At 35.0% G+C, this 20,663-nt stretch overlaps 1 protein-coding gene across 1 annotated transcript in view; it reads left to right on the forward strand.

Moving 5' to 3' along the window:
• KCNT2 (potassium channel, subfamily T, member 2) overlaps window positions 1-20,663 on the forward strand; it is a 154,793-nt gene that overhangs the window by 95,174 nt on the left and 38,956 nt on the right. Inside the window, exons 13-16 of the mRNA XM_009892872.1 lie at window positions 6,884-6,992; window positions 13,462-13,570; window positions 19,129-19,278; window positions 20,399-20,628. Coding sequence (XP_009891174.1) covers window positions 6,884-6,992; window positions 13,462-13,570; window positions 19,129-19,278; window positions 20,399-20,628 — 598 coding nt within the window. The remainder of the gene's footprint in view (window positions 1-6,883; window positions 6,993-13,461; window positions 13,571-19,128; window positions 19,279-20,398; window positions 20,629-20,663) is intronic.

Consider the following 20,663-nt stretch of genomic DNA (forward strand, 5'->3'; position numbering starts at 1 on the left):
AAATAGCAATTATTTTTCTGAATGTTAAAAATACATACAGTGTAACATGGGAAATGAGGGCTTTGCATTATATATGTAATATTTCTTGATATATTCCCTATCACTTGCTGCAATTACTTCATCTGCCATCAAAACTTAGTTGTTTACATACCTACACATGTGGCTTATCAGAGAAGGAAGAACAAAAAAAGCAACATAAGCTGCAGCTAGCAAGAAGAAAGGATTATTTTCTTGCTAGGCAAATGAGCCCCCACAAGCAAATTTTATCAAAAAGAATGTATTTTTTTGTAGACTATCAGTATGCTGTAAAAAAATATTTTATTCAAAGCTAAAGACCCTGTGCTGGACCCATCACTTGCAGAAAGCCACTGAGCTCCCTGAGAAATAAATCTGTGCTCCTACTGTAATATTCAAACTTACTGAACTAACAGCTGTGAATTTGATTAATCAGCACTAGACTCCTGAAAACACACTAGCAAAAGCCACTGAATTGGCAGCAAGTAATTCTGGAGTAGGCAAGTAAGGCAAGCATATACTGTTTGGAAGCGACAGAGATGCTAGGGTATTTAAGAGTAAGAAAAAGCAACAGTTCTTGCAAATACCTCAAAAAATACTGGTAACTTCTGTGAGACTGAAAAATATCAAAAAGACAAACTGCCTTGCCTAAATTAGCCATGAAGTTCAGAATAAATCACCTACAACATCTCATTTCACAAAATATACTTGACAGTTGTGAAATGGTTCAAAATGAGAAATCCAGTACAACCAGAGTATGCAATTTACATTGCACTTGGTAGGTTTGTGCAGCTTTGAGGACACCTGCACCAGTGCAGGATTCACCTAGAGGTAAGCTGTTCACCTCTGCTCACAACCTCTCCAGAATTTATACAAAGAACAGACAATTTTCAACTTTGCTGAACACTCCTACAGGGTAGACAGTGAAATCTGTGTGGACCTCATGGAGCGTCCATCCATTCTGGCCAGCACTATCTGGTTTTGTTTTCAGAGTCATGGCCAGCTACAACTCTCTCCAGGCAACCTTTCTGCCTTCAGGGACAGTGTGCCCCAAGAAATACCAAAATGGTACCAAAATGGTATCTGGCACATATCGGTACAGACTATTATCAAATCTAATTTATCATTGTATATGGAGCATACAAACAGGCAAGTCTTACCAAAGACACAATCCTGTTACCTTCCTCTGAGACAGAATGCCCCACTGGGTGACTGGCTGGGGAGCCATAAAAAAATAGCACAGTATCTCAACTGTGGCAGCGAAACTCTGAGAGTCAATATCATCTGAAGTTTTTAAACAAGATGCCACTTTTCTCTCTGTTTTTGTTGTTGTTCAGATTTCCTTTTCACAGGGAATGCAATTATTTATACTGCAAGTAGAACATAGGACAACTGTCATCTTTTTTTATTTTATTTTGTTTTATTTTACTGCCCTCTAGAGCTCTGAAATGAAATGGATTTAATTTCCTACACTGTTCCAGCTCTAGTCACTACTAAGAACTTCAGTAACGTAGTATATAAGGTTACAGTTTGTCACAGGGCTGAAGGAAGTTCAGTGTTCATCCCAGTATCAGTCTTTATAACTACAACTGATTTTTCACCCTGCTGTGCTTGAGAAGCTGATAAACTGTTAGGAGTGCCTTGGATCCTCTCCTTTGTCTGGCAGCTGTCAAAATGAAAGTTAATAGATGCATTGAGGATGTTCCCAACCAGAACAGCTGTTGTTACTCATGTGATTTTTCAAAGTCCATGAGGGCTTTTATCTCCCCAGCTACATGCCTCAGCAGAGGATATATGCATTTGCCATGAATAGCACTGGCTGTTCATTGCTTGCTATTTCATTAGTTAATGAGTTTTAGTGCCAAAGTCTGTGTTGCTCTTGATCCATAGATCTCAACTACAGCTCAGAAGAAAAGTACAATAACAGGTGACATGCAGTTACTTCATAAAAAATGTCAGTTGCTTCCTTTTTCACTTGGAGGAGCAGGAACTTCAACAGTCAGACCAAGAATTTGTCACTTTTCCAAAGTCTCCTACCAGAAACTTTCTTTTCTCTGGCAAGACAAAGCTCTGCCAAATTTTATTCTATGAAATGCTATTTTGACATCTCAGACCAAGATGTAGGCTGCTCATCTGCTATAGCAAGCAGGACAGACATCTGTTTCACTTCTGGATGATGCAACTCTTAAAGAGAGTTCCAATTGAATGTAAGTCTGGAGGACTTTTTTTTTTTTTTTGATTGGTGGGTATACAAAAGTAGTCTGTGCCACACCATGAGGTTAGCTAGTGACTTCAGTGGGCTGGCTACATCAAATGCTCCACAAAACTAAGGTGTCTGAAAACAGCGCATCTGCTGTTCTAAGTCAAGGAGGTGTAGGAAGAGAAGTCTCTTTTGAATTATCCTATAAATAACTCAGTAATAAGCTATATAAATATATGAAAGACCACTTCTACTGCTGACAGCTTTGTTCTGATGCTTTCTGAAAATTCAGAGATGTCAGATCTCAAGTTTGCACTTTTTTTTTTTCCCCCTTCTGTTAATCAAATTGTGTAAAATTACTATACTGGTAATAAGTTACACTGCCTTAATAGCATCACAAGACGGATGCATTGCATAAGAGATATAACTAATTTATCAAGTCATGCGTGGCAAGAAAAAAGTTAAATTAACAGAACTATTTTAAAATATATGTTAAACCAAGATCTTGCTTTGAGCTTTGATGATTTAAATTCCTGTCACACCCACTTCAAAACTTACAGCTTTTGATACATGAACTTAAATATCACCTCTGTATTAATCACCGTTGGTATCAGTGGTAATTTTTGATCACTGACTGCAATTCATCATGTGGAAAGCACACAGAAGAGAATATTTTTTCCCCTCATCTCCTGAAGAAGATTATATTTTATAATGTGAATAGAAGCATAATTTTGTTTCACTTATCTCTGTTTATAATATGTACATATATATCTCCTTTTTACTTGGGAGAAATGTGAACATTTTTAAAATCACTGCAATGTAGTATAGAAATTGCTACATATGTAAAACAGAGAGCCACCATTACTATATGAAGAGACTGAATCTAAGAAATCACTTAGTGTCTACCTGTCTTTTCATTTCTCTCCCCGGGAGTGCTTCTCCAGAGTGGAATCTGGGGGAGTAACTGAGCAAAAAAAACATGGAAATCCAAATAACCAGCTTTTGTACACAAACACATGTATATACCAAGTGAAAAGAGAGAAAATGAAACAATAATGGAAGGTTATTATATTCAGAGTACATACACACTGACTTGATCTTATGAAGCTATATAGGGCATTTAAGTATCCCTTTTGTATATATTACATATTTGTAGACTGCTACTTCAAAAAAGAGCTAGCAAATTGAAAGCAATACATATTTTGCAGTGTTAAAACTGTAAATGTGCCAAATAATCATCATGAGATTTTAATTTTAAGGAGTCTTTCCCTTTCCTATACAATTATCTAAAAATATTTTATGTTGAGATTCATACTTTTAGTTTTACAACACTCACTTCTATGGGTCTAGGTTTGTTTGGGTTTTTTTTTAGTAAAATGGTGCCATTTGAATAATTTTAAGAAGCCTTCTTCATTCTTATTTTTAAGAATTCTTGCACCTTCTGATAAAACCAGGCTTTTTAGACACAGTAATTTAAAAATAAAGTCAAAGAAAATATCCAACATTGAGAATAAAAGAGGAAGAGTAAACTTAGTCTGAAATGTACAACCAAAATTGTATTTACTGGTACAGTTTTGGTTTATCACAGTAAATTTAATCTTAGGTCATTTATGTAATAAGAATGAAATGTCATTGAAAATAAGCGATATTTCTATGCATGCGGCATACAGGAAACAGCCTTTTCTCACCACTTTTGCACGCCAGCGTGGTCTTTGAATGACTGCTATGGAAAGGAAGAGAAGAAACTGGTAATGTCAAACCCTGTGCAATGAAGCCACACCATCACTGCAAGTGACTCTGAATGTGTTTCCCTGACACCTTTTGCATAAAAAGATTAGGTAACGCTTTCAACAACACAGGTTTTTCAAATCTGTCCGAAATCCACTCCCAAACCTCTTACTCCTCCTGTAGTATATCTGTATGAAGATCATCTATACCATTACCCAGCCATTTGCTACTTCTAAGGTGTGTTGGCATTTCATTCCCTTAAGACAAAACAGCAAAAAACCCTAAATACAAAAAAACCCCCAACCACCACCGTAGGGAGAATAAGTCACCATGTGCTATAGAAAAAGAAAAAGTGACTGCATGCAAGCAAACCAGGGTACATTCAAGTTCTGAAATCTCCTGAATGAAGATTCATCCATCTATGAAACTGTTAATAAGAAAAATTTGAAATCATGTATTTTACTATCCTCAAAAGGTCTTCCTCTTATGACTTCATTCTAGTATTTCGCGTAGAAAAAGTACTTGCTAACATCTCAATTGACATTAAAATATTATGGTTTGAAAATGTCAATTATGCTCTGTTCCAGGCAGAGATTTTCCCTTGTGTTCATGAGTCTGAAAGCTTTTCTTATTGCTGATGCTGCAAACATAATGAATCATTCTTTATATTTTATCTTTTAATACCACCAGTTTCATGACTAGGCAAGGCATTTCAACCCAAGTATTGCTTCCTCATGTGGCTCTCAAATGTTCCTTTTTAGTTCTGAAATAAATAAAAACTGATGGATGATACACTGAAATAAGCCATATTTAATGGATTAAATATGTGAATGTATTATCACATACTTTACTTTCATGGGATAGCAGTATTCATCCTGCAGTTAACTCACTCCTGACATGTGGTAACAAGTACAAAAACTAACAGACGGGGAAATGTCTTGGAATCCTTCGGTCAGTAGCTGGCTAAATTCTGACGTCAGTTACGCAATTGTTTTAGTTGCACAAAAATGTAGGTCTGTTTTTAAATGAACTGATATTTTTTAGAATTATCCACAACTTTAAGCTCTTAATTCCTGATGTCCTTGTTTAATATTATTTAAATTCTGAGTGTCTTTGGAAGGACATATCTAATACATAATTCTTGATTAATTAGATATGGCTTATCACTACCATCTAAGTTTTCACACAATTCTTCCACATCCAAATGCCACCCCTTCCAAATTCTAGAATCTCCAATGCTTGTAGAAAGATAGGAGAGGGACAAAATACCTCATTAGTATATTTCTGGAAATAAACCCTCTATTCTGCAATCCAACAAATAGAATATATTGTACTAGGATCATAGGATAATGAAGGTTGGAAGGAAGCTTAGAAGGTCCCTAGTCTGACAGGGGTCAGTTATGAACACAAACCATGTTGCTCAGGGCTTTATCTACATTGGCGTGGAAAGTGTCCAAGGGCGAAGACAGCACAGCGTTCCTGCAGAACCTGTTCCACTGCTTGACTGTCTTCATGGGGGAAAGGTTTCTCATTATATTCAGCCTGAATGTCTCTTTTCAACTTACATCTATTGTTTCTTGTCTTCCAGCCATGCACCACTGTGCAGAGCCTGGCTCCATCTGCTCAATAACTGCCCTGTAGGTACTGCGGGCTGCTGTTAGGTGCCCCTGGAGCCACCTCTTCTGTAGACTGAATAAGCTCCATTCCCTCAGCCTCTCATCACAGGGCATCTGCTGCTGCCCCTGACCATCTTGGTGGCCCTCTGCTGAACTCATTCCAGCTTATACATGTCTTTCCTGTATTGAGGGCCTGCAAACTGGATGCAGTGTCTAGATTCAGTTTAATGTGCTGAGTAGAAGGGGATAATCACTGCCTTCCAGCTACTCTCTATGCTCCTGTTAGAACAGCCCAGGATGCTGTCAGCCTCCTCTGCTGCCAGGGCACGCTGCCAGGACTCCCAGGTCTTTTCCAGCAGAGCTGCTGCCCAGCCAGTCAGCCCCCAGCCTGTGCCAATGCAGGTTGTTACTCAGTCCCCGAGACAGGACTGTGCTTGTGCCTTTATTGAATTTCATGAGGTTCTTGTCAGCCCATTCCTCCTGTCTGTCTGAAAGGCAGTCCTGCCTGCAAATGTTTTGCCTGTTCCCTCCAGTTTGGTATCATCTGCAGACCTGCTGACTGTGCACTCTTTCACCTCCTCCAAGTCATGGATAAAAATGTTTAACAGAACAGGTTCCAGTGCGGTTCCCGATGTGACACTGCACTTGCCCCAGGTCTCTGGGTAGAGTACGTGCCATTTACCACTGCCCTAAGACTCTAGTCATCTAACCAGCATTCTACCCATATAGTTTTCCATTCATCCAGACTGAACGTTTCCAGGTCTGAGCACGGAAATGAAAATACTGTCTGAGATGCAGCATTCATGTGCCCAGAGGCATAGCTCCCCAGATCATCCTTTTGTTTGAAGATGGGTGAAACTATTAATTTTTCTGCAGATGTTGGAGTCCTCCCCCAGTCTCCACAGCCTTTCAGAGGTAAAAAAGCAACTGTAGAAGGACATTGGCGTGCTCTCTCTGCGCCCGTCTGATCCTGTAGGCTCATATGGGTTGAGTTCTCTGGAGTAATCCCTGTCTAAAATCATCCACTGCTGGTGATTCTCCTCCTGTTTGAAGCCTGCCTGAAAGCAGAGGCCTGAGAGACTTTGTGAGCACTGAAAGTAGCTCAGCCTTATCTGTGTCTGCAGTATATATGTTTACGTATTTAAATATATACATAATATGTAATATTACTTACTTAACATGTATGTAAACATCCACACTAGCTGGTGTTATATAGTGTTAAAATGAGTTTTCTTCAATGGACTCACTCTGGTAAGAGGTTCTTTTCTTAATATAACATGGTTATTTATATTTCATTTTCATCACCTCATACTTTTTATTTTAGGATCATCAAACCATTTTAAGAGCGTGGGCAGTTAAAGACTTTGCTCCAAATTGTCCTTTGTATGTCCAAATACTGAAACCTGAGAATAAATTCCACATCAAGTTTGCAGGTAAGTGTAAGATTTCAGCCATTTGAAACACTGGTTAGTATTTGGCAGTTTGTTTCATAAACATACAAGCAAAGTGAGATTCCCTAAGCATATTTACTGCTTAGAAGCAAATTAAGAAGTAGTGGATTAAGAGAGCAGTATTGTAAAATAACACGGGGTATATATATCCTATCAATAGTAAAATGTCATGTTTCACATTAAAGTCTTATTTACAGGAACTTTTAAGGATTATTACTCTTTTATGCTACAGAGTAGAATTATTTGATATATAACACATTGTTACTCCTTAATTATAGATCCAGGCAGGTTTCCAGCTTGCTATATCCGTGTCTTTAAATCATTTCTGTCTACTAAAACATACTGCTACTAAGGGGTATATGAGATCTGCTCAGAGAAGGCCTAATTTTATCCAACAAACAATTGAAAGAAAAATCTTCCAACTGGACTATTTTTTTGTAAGGGGTATGAAAAACATTATTTTAATTACTTTCAAATATTTTTGAAAGATATTTGTAATTTAATTCTATATTCAGTAAAATGTGTTTTTAGAAACTATGACATAAAATGCAAAATGATGTTAAGAAATCCAAACAAATCCTCTCTTACAAGAAGACATTACCAGCTTTAATTTGACAAACTGTTTCTCTGCACTATGTAGATAGGTCTCTCTCTGCCTATATATAAGCACATACGTATATATGTACATACAGACATATATATGCTTATGTGCAAAAACATGAAAATACTTTTATAATGAACCCATTTTTCCTATCTTTGGAAAAATGTGTCTATGAAATAGAAGCAAAGCTTTCCTTTTCAACTTTAATTTTGAAAATTCAATTTTCTTGAAGGATATTCTAAGGAAGAAAAGATTGCTGATTCATACAAAATAAAAAAAAAAAAACCTCTATGGGAAAATATTAGTCTCCTCCATCATCCCAGAATGTGATGAAAAAGTAAATTCCAGTGCAGAACAATTCCAGAGCAACAGTTAAAGCTGTAATTTTAGAAGCTACTGGATTTACCACTAGGTTGGAAAGAAGGAAAAGAGCATCTATAGCAGTTCTGAAGTTATAAAAGTGTAATCTCAAACTGTAAGATGGCACAGCAGGGAATAAGACTCATGCTGTGACAAGAATGATGGTGCTTTTTCATCTCCCCCTTAAAACCACACAGCACAAACATAATCTCTTCTCCCTAGCCATGGCCACTTTTCTTTATCGGTAGCTGTGTTAATTTGTTGCTCCTAATTGTATTTTTAAGAGAGTTTCATTCTTCTTAATGGCTTGTCTCTGTAGGAGCTTATATATAACTAGACTTGCAAAACAGAGGTAATTTTTCATATCTGTTCTAAGTCTCAGATTGAGAATTCTGACCATTTCTTTTTTAAAAAGAAAAAACAACAACAAACCCCACTCTCTTTTTGTAATATTTCCTTCAACTGAGCCTTAACCAATCTGGTATCTTACTGCCTTCATTTATGTTCTGTAGTTCTTCAAGGGCCTGAGGAGACTTTGTATTCTGTGCCTCATTAGCCGCCTCTAATATTACTTATAGTAGTACTGTATTGAAAGTCTAAATATTTATGTAGCACCTCATATCCCAAAAGAATTTCACATGGATCATAGGGATCACTGCATCTGCTCCCACACACTCTCTCTGCACAACAGTAAAAGCAGAGAACTACAAGCGCTCCTTCAAGATTAAATTACTCTTACTCATATAAAGCACAGGAAATTTTTAATGCAGCTGTAAATTCAGTAAGGTTATGAATGTGGGATAAACATCACCACTGGATGCTTACCTACTACAAATGGTTAGGCTACTGACAGAGTCATGAGAGCAACATTTGTTTGCATACATTTTCCTAGGAGGACTCTGCTTTGGTCATTAATCTCATCCAACTCTTCACATTCTGAAATACATCCCCAGTGAGGAGCTGCAGACTATAGTCCTATCCAGAGTGTTTGCGAATTAAATTTGTCATATTCATGTGGGACATTTTTCTAAGTGATTTTCCTATTATGTTTCAGGACTGCTTTATTATTGCCCTAATGCAAAAGCTTCTTTTAAATTTGATATTCCTTTAAAAAATGACTCCTTCCTTCTGGAGGTTTCCCAAAACTACTTCTGCTTTTTTATCAACCTGAAATATTCAGTAATAGGATTTCTTCTTTTTTCCCTTTCTTTACACACAGGTTTAGAGACCATAACTGTCAAAGAGAAAGTTTCTGAATTTAGTTTCTGAACGCAACTAAAGAGTTCTGGAAAGTCCTAACAAAAGTTTAACTTTTAACTGCATTGAGAATTTATAAAACACTAGAAGCCCAGTTTCTCAGCAGCTTATATTAGTTTGACCACTCCTAGATTGCATGAGACTCCTGAAATTTAGGCCCTGACTGCATTTTCCTGTAGAACAGCATCCTGGAGATTTTCTGCCTTAGGGTTCAGAAAGAGCATATAGGACAAGAAATTGTTATTATTTATTCCCATCTGGTAGACAAGGCTTTTACATTCTTCCTGTCTTTAATGAGAGTTTGAGAACTTATTCTTGTCATCACAGCAAGAGAATGGAGCGGCTTTGTACAGGGTAATATAGCCTGCCAGAAAGGCATATTTCCTGCCTTTTCACCCTTGCATCCTGTCTTTTCCCTGTTATTTTTCACAGTGGAGTTTAACTACTTCGTTTAAAATGGTAACTTATGCTTATATTAATACAGTGGAAATATTTCTCTGTGCTTGAATATGATTCTTCAGTGGAATCTGAAAAGCACAGGGCATAAGTGTTTGTCCCAGCAAACTCCTTTGCAAATTCAAGGTGTGAACACTTTATAAATACAGTCACTTTTAATATGGCAGTTATCAGATGGGCAAGGAAACACTGTATCCCCATTGTTAACTGTCTTATCTCTTAAGCTGAAATGCTTTGATTACTCCTTAGTAATTTCCACTATACAAATGCCTTAACATGCCCAGTTTTTCTTTCACTAATACTGCATTTTCCTTCACTAGCAGTTACATATGGTTTCTTAATCTTTCTGCTTTTCCTTCAAACACACGAGGCTACAAAAGGACATGTGCCCTTAATGCATGCATCTGGCCTTGCATTTCAGCACAAACATGAAATAAAGTGAAGATTCTCCACAGCAGAGCAATATATTTATGCAGTTCAGAGACTGAAATAAGTTGCACATTTGCTGAGTTGAACTTAGAACTTTTATATATTTGCTTGAAAATAAATTAATCCCCTTTACCTTGAATATTCAGAAATTCTGTATAATCACAATTCCAGGAAATGGGGATACATTTTGACATTCTCTATTTATTCAAAATGCACCAATGAATTAGCACAAATTGGTGAAGTCTGACATTAAACCTTCAGTAGTTTATTTGAAAGGAACATAGTCCAGGTTCACTAAAATGGATATTGAATGCATCTGATGATTAATCTATCCAATTACAGATAAAAATAGTCTAGGGATAATGGATGGGTATTTTTCTCTATCTGGCCTGGTAGCGATCTTGTTAACATCAAATTGACAAAAGTCAGGTTTCTCAGAATAACTGTGTCAGGTCTAGGACATTCTTACCACATGGCTGATGCTGCAGGCATAAATCAGTATTTTGAGTCTGTCTTATCTTCAACAGGTTTTATCTTCTTTACTTGATGTCCCAGACCTGAGGAGTGGGAAACCTGTCACCCAGCTTCCTTCCTATTCACTTTAGAACAGAAAGCATCAGATAAATTTCTATATAACCCTCACCACAGCTCCACAGTAAGAGTCCTGAACATAAATATAAAACACAGTAACATTACAGGCAAGCTATAATCTGTCAAATCATTGGAGAAATGAGCAAGTTATTTTTGACATGATCTGTGTCTAATACAAGAACTTAACTCCAACCAAGAGGAGAAACCCATAGTGTCTCTCCTCGTGTTTCAAAAGGCTACAATATTTCTAGTCGTGGTGATTAGATTGCTGAAGAGTCTTACACCTGGTGTTATCAAAGTACCTTGAAGAATTCAAAAGCTTCAAAACACTTCTGAGGTTGGTAGGGTACTATTTTCATATACCCATTTTACAGATGCATAAGAAGTCATGAAGGTCATAAATAGCTCACACAAGGTCAAAGTCTACAATAGGAGTGGAAATAGTCCTGTGACTCCCAGCTCCATGGCTCTTGATGTAAAAACACTTGACAACACAATGTGAATCTCTAACATATACAAGATTAAGATGACTATTGTAGGATAGCAATCTGTTTGCTGTGTGCTATATTCTCTGTTAACACGATATTTTATGTCAAATCCATCCAAAAAGTCCACCATATACATTAGAGAGTAGAGAACATATGGAAGATTTAAGTACGAGATACACTTTTCATTTGCATTGTGCCATCCATGATTTATTAATTGTCATTTGTATATATTTAGGTCAGCAGGTACAATTTGGTTCAAGTTCAAGATCTGTAATAGCAGATGATGAAATAATTTTCCTGTATATTTTTCTTGCTCCTATTTTCAAAACTATTAGCTATATAACAACAACATTCTAAACAAAAAATAAAAGGAGGTTATTTGGCAAAATCCCATAAAGATTCAAAAATATGGAGAATTCTCATTCCTTCCATATCAGGAACACAATATTCACTTTCATAAATCTTTGACATCTGACTAATGGTAATGGAATGCAGATATTCCGTCCAAGCAGTAGACTATGCCTTATTCTCTTAAAATCTCTAGTTTAAAATTCAAATAGATTTATGAATGACACATGGTCAACTAAAAGAACACATTTCTTTCTGAAATATTTTCTGCAGGAAATATTTAATTGCTATAACTGAAATATATTTAGGGGAAGAAAAATCTCATTTTCTTCTATATTTGACAGTGTCTTTATATAACTAAATTAATTTCTTCCCTATGACATTTAAATAGGCCTTGATCTTCAGAAAAAGAGAGAATGAATTTTTCCTTTCGAAAAAAGGAATAGAGACAGCATACAAAGTATGCCTTCACTTTTGTTTTCAGTAAGTGGCATGCTAATAGCTATTCTATAAATTCAGTCCAGAAAGTAGCTTAGAGAGGTAAGGTAGTTCTAAGGATTTCAATGATACATTAGTGCAGTTAGAAGAAGAGGTATATAAACAGCTCACATCTAGTTGGGGGGGTTATTTGCTTACTTTTACTCAGCCGTTTACATATGGCTTATATTTTGATCATCAGCTGTACTACTTGTATTATTCTTTCTCATTAGATGCAAATTCTGCTCCCATTGAAAGTTATGTAGACTGAATCAGCCATTAAATTCAGAAGAAAAAAAAATTACTTAGTGTGTAATAAATGCTATCATGACCTTAGAAAACCTTTATGGCTTTAAGTTTCTACCCTGACAAGAAGTTTAAAGTTGTAAGTTTCGTGCTTATCCTTTCTTATATCTATTTTAATACTGTCAGGTATACGTGAATGACATAAAAGAGTAATTTCTAGTTCCTTTTCATGCCATCACCAGCACTGGAGAGCATTTAACTGTGATCTGAATTTTAAGCACTAGCCATCTAAGTTGAAATCATACAATACTGCAAGCATGTGCAGAAGATTTGGCAGTTCTAACTATAAGCCAATACAGAGGACTAGATGTAGTGCCTCTGTTACTTGCTCTTCTCGCTTCCTCTCCCCTAAATTCCATTAAAAGACAGAGAAATATAGGTGTGTGTATAGTACTGTTCCATCACAGCAAGTACTAATGTGCAGACATAAAGCACAATTTTGTGATTACAAAAGCCAGACAGGGACTAGGGTAAAAAGAATGCAGAGTTGTAAAAAACTGGAAAATAAAAAACAACCACCCCACTTGCCTAGATTGCAAGGAGGCAGCAGTTGTTAGCAGTTCCTGGGGGAGATATTAGTCAAATCTACATCACACACTGAAGTGCAGTGCAAAATCCCAGAGCCACTGCCAAATAACCAGTCTACAAGCCAGTACAGCCTATCTAAGTGATCAGCGCTCCTGCATTGCAGTATCCTAGGTACGCTATTTCCTGAACACAAAATTGTATCTCTGTACAATGCTTGATGTCTCTATACTAGTTTATGCAAAACTGCAGGAAGTGTAAAAGGTACAAAGTAGACTATGCTGCATGGCTTACTGATAGAGCTAGTGCAGCAAGATAGTGGAAGTGGAATTCACAGAGCCATCGCATCCTCTCCACGTGTAGCTGCAGGACAGAAAGTATGAACCGGATGCAAAATTAACTGTACTCATGTAATCTGAGAGATAGCATGGATGGGTCAAATCATAAACAGCTGCTCTCCAGGTTCAAGTAGAAGATGAAGATCTGGAGGCAAATTTTGTATGCTCCTATCTTCACCTTTATCCTAGACAAGGAAAGGAAGCGATAATTCTGTCCACTGGAAAGTATTTTTGTAGAACAATTTATATCTTTTTTTTTTTTTTCTTCCCTACAGATCACGTTGTGTGTGAAGAGGAATTCAAATATGCTATGCTAGCTCTAAATTGTATATGCCCAGCTACCTCTACATTAATCACACTGCTAGTTCATACATCTAGGGGACAGTAAGTATATACTACCATAAAAAAAAAAAAAAACAAAACCAAAAAACAAGTAAATAAAAAAATCCACAAGAAACCCCTTGTAAAAGTTATAGCTGATATTCTTTGGCAAACAGCTTTCCCCAAACTCCCAGACAACTAGTTTTTAAAACAAGTTTTTAAAAAGAAATTGGAACTTTTTGCACAATGAAAACATCAAGATGTTTTACTCAAGATATTATAATTTCAAAGAGGAACATCGCCCCCATTATTTAACAATTTGTTGCATGCTATTGTGCCACTTCCACAATAGAAGATATGAAAAATTTGTATTTCCAATTTAGTAGATCGAATCGTGGATCTATCACACAGTTCTACTTAAGAACACCAACAAGACCCAAGAATACCTATTTTAATGTTAACTTAAAGGTCTGTTTTTGTGCACATGTAAAAATTCCTATTCATTGAGCTCAAAAAATGTTTTTCTGGTAACATATAAAGTATTATTTGCTTTTCATTGCCTGTACAGTAAGAAGAAAGCAAACATACATGTGAAGAGATGGTTTTTAACATAATAACCACAGTGCTGGAAAGACTATAGAATTACGGTGCCTTTACAGACTGCATAGTCACAGTAGAACCTCTTTATATTTACCAAAATAATTTTACCACATCTAGCATATCTCTGTTGTTCTATATTCTTGGAATAATAAGGTATTCTTATTAAAATGTTGTGGTCAGAGAGAGGCATTAAAGAGTAAACCTCCAAATATATCTGTAGAAATGGAATATGTGCATATAGACTGCACAAGAATACTTTTGAGAATCTAGTAAAAAAGCATACTTTTTTTCAAGTAACCATGGACCCAGTAATATCTTGATATTTACAAGCACAGCTATTTAACCTTCTATATAGCATTTGCAGTATTCCCCTGTGCCCAGGAAGGGGGAAACTGCAATTATTGCTAGAACTTTTACTACCAAGAACAACAAATGTCAAAATTTTAATGGCACTGTCTGTACTAGAATCTGTTAAAAAGAAGACAACAAAATACTATTTCCGTGCCTCCTGAGAATCGTAGTGAAATATTCTTCATCTGCCTAGCTTTCATTACCCAACATGCACAGAATACACAGCCTTTTTTAGTTATTTCATATAATATGTACACGAAAGAAGAGTAGTATTCTTAATGGCTAGCAGAGAATTTTCCATCAGCACAAAAACAGACATATGAAAGGGAATGTGTTTTCTGCTTTAAGAACTTTAGCATTTCATTTTTAACACAAGCATATTGATAATTTATACAGATTACCAACGATAACGCAAAGTAACTATAGTAGAATGCAAAAGCTTTTATTATTTCTTTTGCAATCAGAATTAATTGACATGATCAGGGTTGTTAAAGTACCTGATTTCTCAACTGGTCATTGTGTACTAGGAGCAAAAAAAATTTTTTTGCACAAATAGTTGTCAGCATTACTTTGTATCCTTCTTACAGAAATTATACACGCTTGCTGTATAAATACATAAAAACTGAAAAAGTGAAAATGTTGTCATTTTTCTACTTTAGTCAGCAATCATCAGAGCATTTAATCTCAGATGGGCTCCAAAATACTGAAAAATGTCAAACTTCGGACATCTTCGAATGTGTGTTTTAATGCTGGAATAATTAGTTGAATACATATGACTGTTCTTTAAAACTACACTATATCTTTGAAAGTTTAAAACAGGCAAATTAGAGGGAAAAAAATTCAAAAATTATTTCAGATTTGAGTAGTCCTGATTTCACAGTGCTAAAAATAAAAACTCAAAAAAATCAAATATTTCTTTCCAAAATATCACTTTCTAAGCTTTCAAATTTAGTATTGTTGCTACTTCCCTTAATTTCATTTTTGCTAAAAATTTACATAATTCCCATACAGAAAATGGTACTTAATTGCCAAACTGGTGGGGTTTTTCTTCCCCTTTTATTCCTTGCAACTTTTAAAAATCCCTTGGAAATGCTGGAATGTGTTCTCAAAAGTCTAATTTAATTATGATTTTAATTTTTCATTAAGTTCTGTACAAGGGCACAAACCTGCTCAATGTCTGATAAAAGTCAGCAAGTCAAGCATTCAAAATTAGGAAAAGAAAACAAAGCTATCTTTTTGCTAGACTGCTCTCATCCTATTAGAAAACACTACTGTACTCTTGAAAACTTTAAGTAATGATGTACTTGAGCTTACTTTTTGCTTGTAACTGAGCAGTATGTAGGCCATGTTTAATCTGGAAGTTTTGTGTCCTTGACCATTTAGTTTAGATGATCTTTAACAACTAGAGATTTAACCATTCATTTTTAACAAGTACACACTTCGTGAATACAATATTCTAAATTCAAGGGACAGTAATCGACATAATTTAAAAAAATCATAAAATACTTAAATATGTGAAAATAATTTATTTTCTGAATTACCACTTCAATGTCCCAATTTTATCAATCTTACAGCTACTTTACTATTTTATTCATAATTTTTATGTGCGATTGATCTAAGCACTTGCTAACTAAAATGAACACATAGCTAGCTACAAGTATAAATCTGATCTTTAGAAGTGTTATACTTAAGTCAAGAAATTTATTTTCAAACTTTTTTATTGAGTATACACTAATGCTTTAGAGGCAAAATTCCTTTTAAACTCACATTCTTCACAAGCATCTCCTGAGATTTGCACTGACTCTAGAGTGTTTGAACAGTGTCGGTAAAACATGATTCTGCACTTCATTGTCTTCAGGGGGAAATCTGTTTTCAAAATAGATGTCAACTTTAAGCTTCATCTACAGATTGTCATTTTATTGCAGACATAAAACTTCTTTGGATTTGACTAATTTATAAATCAGAGTAATTGTTTTGGCTTTTCTAGATATTTTCTAATGTTGAACAATAGGAAAATTAACTGCTAATCATTAAAATAGGTTAAATGACCTTTATTTATGCACATGAAAGATGAAGTCAGATGAACATTTGAATTTAGCTAAGTATAAGTAAAAAGGTTAAGTGAAAATAGATTAGTTAAACTACAAATAAAAATTTTAACTATCCATGCCTTTACATCCAAACTAAATACTAAATTAGATCTAAATAATGAAGAGTATTTCTTAAATAGACTTCCAATGTTAACAGTAAATTACTTTCCTCTACCTTGGCTTCTGTTTAATTATCCTTTCATTATCTTGGTTACTACCAGCATCTGCATTAAACTTTATGTAGGACTTGAATTTTAAAACCCAGTCAGTATTGACTCATATAAAAAGAGCAGACTTGGATTATGGGGATACCACTTCCAACCTTGGGTAATCTTTTTAAAGTCTATTCAAAGTCATTGGGAGGATTTTCTTAATAATTAGTTCAGGTTTCCATTCACAGAAGCCCCATATCTGTTGACTCACAAGTTTAGTAATTTCAATATAGTGACTGGGAATGTTTGTTTAAGCTGTGCCTTTACATTCCACAAGGAAAGGTTCTTCTGTTTACATGGTATTTTAGGTGCATGCAACCAGAGGAGATTATCAAGGAAGTGACCAGAACATTTCTTGCTTTTTGTCATTTCCCTAGTAAAGTCATTCGTTAAGGGAAAATGTGACCACTTTCAAATTCTGCCTTCTTAGCTTTTGTTAATTTAGTGAACCTAAGTGACTTACATTTTAATAGAATTAAACAGTTCATTGACAGTTCATAGATAAAACATTGTCCCAACTGTTTGTTGTAATCTTACAAATGAAGTGCTACCTATTCCACAGGGAATATATTTCCTATATATATTAAGAAATAGTGTGACGCTGTTAATAATACAAGCTTATTCCTGTTAATCATGAAGATAAGTACACTGGGAAATTACTAGAAGTTGAAGTCAATACATAGCAGCAGAACATGGGAAAAATTATTATTCTCTATTATCCTAATTAGAATGATAATACAATAAACAGTAAACAAAAAGAAACACATAATACATAAATTAAAACCACCTTATCTTCTTATATTAATATGTGAGGAGACTGGGAAAAATGCTCATTTTCTAAGCAACTTTGGCCAGATCAACTTGCTATTAAAATTAAGGGGAAGTTGGCTGCTGTTTATGTGAACTGGCTTTCGTCTTTAATGCTACTTTTCAGATTAAACAAAGTAGCTGTAAATAATTACATTGTTTGCTCAGCTGTTTATGGAAATCAAAACTTCAGTCTGTATGACACCAAAATTCTACCTTGAATCTTATTTATAATCTTAATTATTGATCTTAATTATTAAACTTAACATTTATCTTTAAATGTTATCTAATTATCTGATCTAGTAATAGAACTTTATTAAGGTTTGTATTACAATACAAAATATTGCAAGAAAATAGCCTTTCTGACTTGAACTTAATGTGATCTTTACAGAACAGCCCCGTGGGAAGCTTTTAGACAACTAACTGGAACCAAGCAGAGTTTAAACAGGTGAACATTTTATTTTAGGAGGAAAACTGAAATATGGAAAAATTTTCTTCTGTAATTACATTTTTAGTTCTGCTGTTCTACACCTAAGTGCACTGTTTAATACTGTTGCAATAAAAATGGTTTACTTATTTCCATCTTGAAACAAAATGTTTCTACGCTGAGCGTGGAGAAGAAAAACAGAAATTGTGTTAAGATACTGCAAATGTGTAAATGAACACAAAGGAGCATATCCCAATATCTTGAGATCTTAGCTTTGAATGGCAAAATGCAGGGCATATTTGTCAGTTTTATGTCCCATCTGCATATATATATATATGTATGTATCTATATATACCCGTTATATCTGCAGACAGAATCTTGTTTCCACATGAAACTTAATAAAGTAATAAGTTCACAGAAGCCCCAAGTCTGCAACTTTTGGTGTTAGCTAAGGTTTAGAACATTTCCACTAACAGTCCTTTTGGATAAAGAATGTTAGGTGCATATAGTAAAGGATGATATGCGTAATATGGTTAAAGTAATCATTTATTTTCTTCCACTAGAGAAAAAAAAGGTATATACTTGTCATAGTGTAAAAGGCACAGTAACTAAAAATGTCCCTAGGGTAAATGCTGAAGATAACCCATAAGCAAGTGCAGAAAAAAATCTTCCTTATAGATAAAGTAACCAAAGCCAAATGGGTCTTTCCTACGTAAGTTATTTTTAATGATTCTTTACCTACTTCAAGCAGAAACCAGCCAATCCCCATGGAGCATCTGAAGAGACTGCCTTTATCAACAGAATGAGCATGCTGTTGATTTCACCTGTCATCTTTAAATTACAGTGAATCTACTTAGTATGGTGTGGATTTAAAGCAATTCAGCTGTGTCTATCCTGGTATAAAAGTACATAATCTTACATGTCTATTACTTACCAGAAAATGCTCTTTAATTCATTAAAATAATCTCTGTACTTACAGTATTACCAAGCTTTGATCTCAAATATTTCTTTCAGATTAGCCTATGGGAACTTTTAAATAACATTTGTGATTTCTATTGCCATGAAATACTGTTCTGATCAATATGAATTTTACATTAAGTTTTAAATTATTCTCTTTATCTGTACATGTTTCAGGGAGAGTCAGCAATCACCAGAACAATGGCAGAAAATGTATGGGAGATGCTCTGGTAATGAAGTGTATCATATTAACCTGGAAGAAAGTACTTTTTTTGCTGAGTACGAGGGGAAAAGCTTCACATATGCTTCTTTCCATGCACATAAAAAGTATGTTTATTTTCCTATCAACAATTAAAAGGTCAAACAAATAATTAATTGTTTTGCCTGAACATAGCTCTGCATTCAAAGGTGCAGTATTTCGCATTGCTGTTTCTGAGTTTAAATATCTGGTCACTAATACATTTCATGGATATTTTTCTGTAAGTTACAGCTGGTCAGATAAAAGCTTATGTCGGTTCTGTATAGGCCAGGTCAGTCTAGAGAGAATAGAATGTAAAGGATATATAGGATAAGCCTGACAACCCGAAAAAAAAAAAAAGTACCTTAGAGAGGTTATGAGAACACCACTCCCTTTCCATGTCCAAAACAATCTAGAAAAGGGTGGGTGGAAGGGTGTTAGTGTATTTATTTTTTTAATTTGTGGCATGTTCATTTTATGCAAAATGTTTGATTTAAAGGTGGTACATGCTACATTCTGGTGATTGTTCAAAATAAAACCATATTTTTTCTCTTAGATGCTAACATATCTTCTTTAGGTTCCAGATCATGCATCACTTATTCAGTGCTGCTCTGAGGTGAAAGTACAAACTGCACAAAAATCATGTATATTCGTATATATTTAACAAAATGAACATACATCAAACCCTGAACACTGAGTTTATTCTCATACTTAATATGTGAGAGAAAGATTTTTATTTTTTTTTGCTTTAATTCGTTATTTTCCATAACTAATCAAATCCATTTCTAGGAATGAATTGCAAAAATCAATTCTGAAAATGGTTTCCATTACATATGAATTATGGAACAATTTAACACGATGACTGCTTTTTTTGTATTATATATCCATCCTTCTACTAACATTTTCCCAGAAGGGACTATTCATCTGATAGCAAAAAAATCAAGTAGAACAGTATTAGAAGAATATTATAGGTATTAAGAAAAATGCTGGATTCAAATGCCTAGGGATCCATGAGCTCATAAAACCTGCTTGATCAGAAGGGGTCTATGTAGGAGATAATATTTTTCAAACATATTTGGCATCAAAAATCTGCAAATGTTCATAATCTGTAAAATATAACAATACACTGGAGGTTCATTTTTGACAGTGGAAATTCTAGTATATACGGGACTATGCAAAATGAACCATGCCTTTCCTTTTCTAATTAAGGTTTGGAGTCTGTCTGATTGGTGTTAGAAAGGAAGATAACAAAAACATTTTGCTGAATCCAGGTCCTCGGTATATCATGAGCTCTACAGATATATGCTTTTATATAAATATCACCAAAGAAGAGAATTCTGCTTTTAAGAAGCAAGAAAAGCATAGAAAAAACCATGAATCAAAGTTATCTTATCATGGAGCTTCTAGGTTACCTGTACACAGTATAATAGCCAGCATGGGTAAGTAAAAACAAAGCCTCACAACATATTCTTAT

The sequence above is a fragment of the Charadrius vociferus genome, unplaced genomic scaffold (assembly GCF_000708025.1).
Source record: "Charadrius vociferus isolate BGI_N301 unplaced genomic scaffold, ASM70802v2 scaffold39, whole genome shotgun sequence".
Lineage (NCBI taxonomy): Eukaryota > Metazoa > Chordata > Aves > Charadriiformes > Charadriidae > Charadrius > Charadrius vociferus.